The following is a 2,500-nucleotide window of genomic DNA, read 5'->3' on the forward strand; positions in this document are numbered from 1 at the left end:
ATGCTTTGCAATTTTGCTGCAAAATTACTCTTTACATGCGCCGCAGAAGCTCCTCGAAGTCGCCAAAACTAGCAGCCAGCATGTCGGATATCACGACGAAGCTGTGGAAGTATGGTCTATTTGTGAATTTGACCTCTCAAATTGCTTTGCAATTAAACATTTTTTGATAAGCAAAGCAATTTAGGACGTCTGCAGGGCTATCTGAGGCGGTCTATTTGCATCGAAAAAAAAATGAAATAATTATGGTAACTCTTTCTTGATATGATTCTACGCAGACATGCGCACTAGCTGTAAAATGTAGGTCACATTCCTGTGTTTTAGACCCGCCGAATATTTAGCCAGGTATGACACATGAATGTTTTGGATTTCACAAACAACGAAATAACTTACGAGAGATTTTATCACTCGTGAACCGCTATGTTTTACAACAGAGCATTTTAGGCGTCCCAGTCTGCATGAAACCATCTCTCACCTCTGTCTCGAGAAGACCAGACACGCACGGTTTCCTACGTTATGTGTATGCCTGTACAACCAACTGAAATCTCAATTCCTTGTAAAAGTTAACTAGCATCTTCATTTTTTTAGTAGTCTAGGTATCGGATAGCCTGAACATTAATTTACGCATGCGCTGACGGAATCTTTGAAGACGAGAGAAAAATGCAGTACCTCCAGACGTGGCGCTGGAGCGTCGTACCAAACGAGTCATCCCGGGATTTCGGCCCGTGCGATCGCTTTTGGACGCAGTTGGCCCTTCGCTGCTTTCTGCTACCGACCTTGCCTCCCGGTACGGCATTGAGGGAGGGATATGTCGGCCCCTAAACCATATGAGACAAATCCCACGCCTACTCACAGCTTCTCAGACCGCCCTTGTCATTACAATATAGCGTAAGATTTCGATGGCTTATATATTCAAAGATAAAGTCATTTTATCTGACATATGGTAAGCACTGCAGTCGCAGATTACAAAATGCACGCACGCGCCCTGCTGAAGGTAGCATACATACATGCAAAAACTTTTTTTTCATCTCGAACTTCAAAATAACTAGTAGAGCCAATGTCTTGAGACATAACATTTACAACTAAAATACATAGCATATACAGATACATAACTAAATACATAATAGTTAAAGATATATGAATTCAAAAGAAAAGCCGCCGTACAAAATGCGGTCTTGGATTCTCTACTTTAAAAGCAGTCGAGTCAGTGGTACAGACAAAATCAGGTAGCGCATTCCGCAACTTAGCTGATACGTAAGAAAAAGAACTAAGACCATAACTGGTTGTTTTAGGTTTATTGAGGAACAGAATATAATTTCCGCGAAGATTACGCATAAGAAGATCTTAAATGCGCTTATTGCGATTGCTTTGTATTTTAAAGCTTTTTACAAATATTTTTCATGAATTATCTTTGAAAAATGCGTGGTTACCCCCAATTTTCTTTTTGGATTTTAATAACACTTGTTAAGATCTACATTTCCTGCATAATCACACACCTAGGCAAAAAGATTGTTAATTAGTAGGCATACCCTGCTGCGAATTTCAGAATCGCATGAATTAATCTCAACTGTGTGTCTAGACCAGCAGGTGAAATCGTGGCTGATTAGAGTCGTTGATCATAACTAACCGTTTTATTTTCTCAAAAAGCGGATAGATAAACTAAAAGGGAGGCCAGTATGGTTGATTCCAATAACGTTTACTCTGTCTTCAAGTTCGTGATGATTGGGTGCATTCCATTATATATTTTTGGCTTCATTGGCAACATATTAATCATTCGAATTGTCCACAAGACACGAGAAATGCATACGACAACGAATTATCTCTTAGCGAACTTGGCGGCAAGCGATTCAATTATCATCTTGATGTCTCCGTTTTATTCGGTGTGCTTTGGTGATCCTGATTTCGTAGCATCACTGAACGACGTCTTCGTCAAAATCTCTTGTAAGGTTATTGTTGTTATGCACATTTCGGTAGCTTCTTCAGCCTTTACTCTCACACTACTGGCAGTGGAAAGGTATCACGCCATACTGAAACCTTTTACGTCGAATTTACGCTTACACGAAGAGAGTATCAAACGAGCAATCTTTGTCATTTGGTGTTTAAGCATTGCCATCGGTTTTCCAGGATTCTTCCTTGAAGAGAGCAGCATTGGTTCATCGGGAGTCGCAATTTATTTCCTCATATATTCAACGTTCACTGCATACATTCCCACAGTGGTGTTCCTATTTTGTTATGGATCCCTGATAAATGGATTGTATTTTTCCGGCACGATATGCGCCGAAAATACTAACGAAGACAATTCTGAAAAAAGGAAACTAATTGTCACCTTTATACTGGTAACAAGTGGATTTCTCATTGGTTACGGACCGATCGCTGTACTAGACGCTGTTCACCTCGGGATGGAGATAAACGATGAGTTGTTCCTAGAACTTTCCGATATCTTCATTTTGGTATTTGACATTACTTTATGTCTTAATCCCCTATTATACGCTTTTCGCAGTTC

The 2,500-nt window shown here is 40.0% G+C and overlaps 1 protein-coding gene across 1 annotated transcript in view; it reads left to right on the plus strand.

Moving 5' to 3' along the window:
• The first annotated feature begins 1,673 nt into the window (after nucleotides 1–1,673).
• LOC137984380 (somatostatin receptor type 2-like) overlaps nucleotides 1,674–2,500 on the plus strand; it is a 912-nt gene continuing 85 nt past the window's right edge. Inside the window, exon 1 of the mRNA XM_068831562.1 lies at nucleotides 1,674–2,500. This exon is cut by the window's right edge and continues 85 nt beyond it. Coding sequence (XP_068687663.1) covers nucleotides 1,674–2,500 — 827 coding nt within the window.

Source organism: Montipora foliosa, chromosome 14, assembly GCF_036669935.1.
Source record: "Montipora foliosa isolate CH-2021 chromosome 14, ASM3666993v2, whole genome shotgun sequence".
Lineage (NCBI taxonomy): Eukaryota > Metazoa > Cnidaria > Anthozoa > Scleractinia > Acroporidae > Montipora > Montipora foliosa.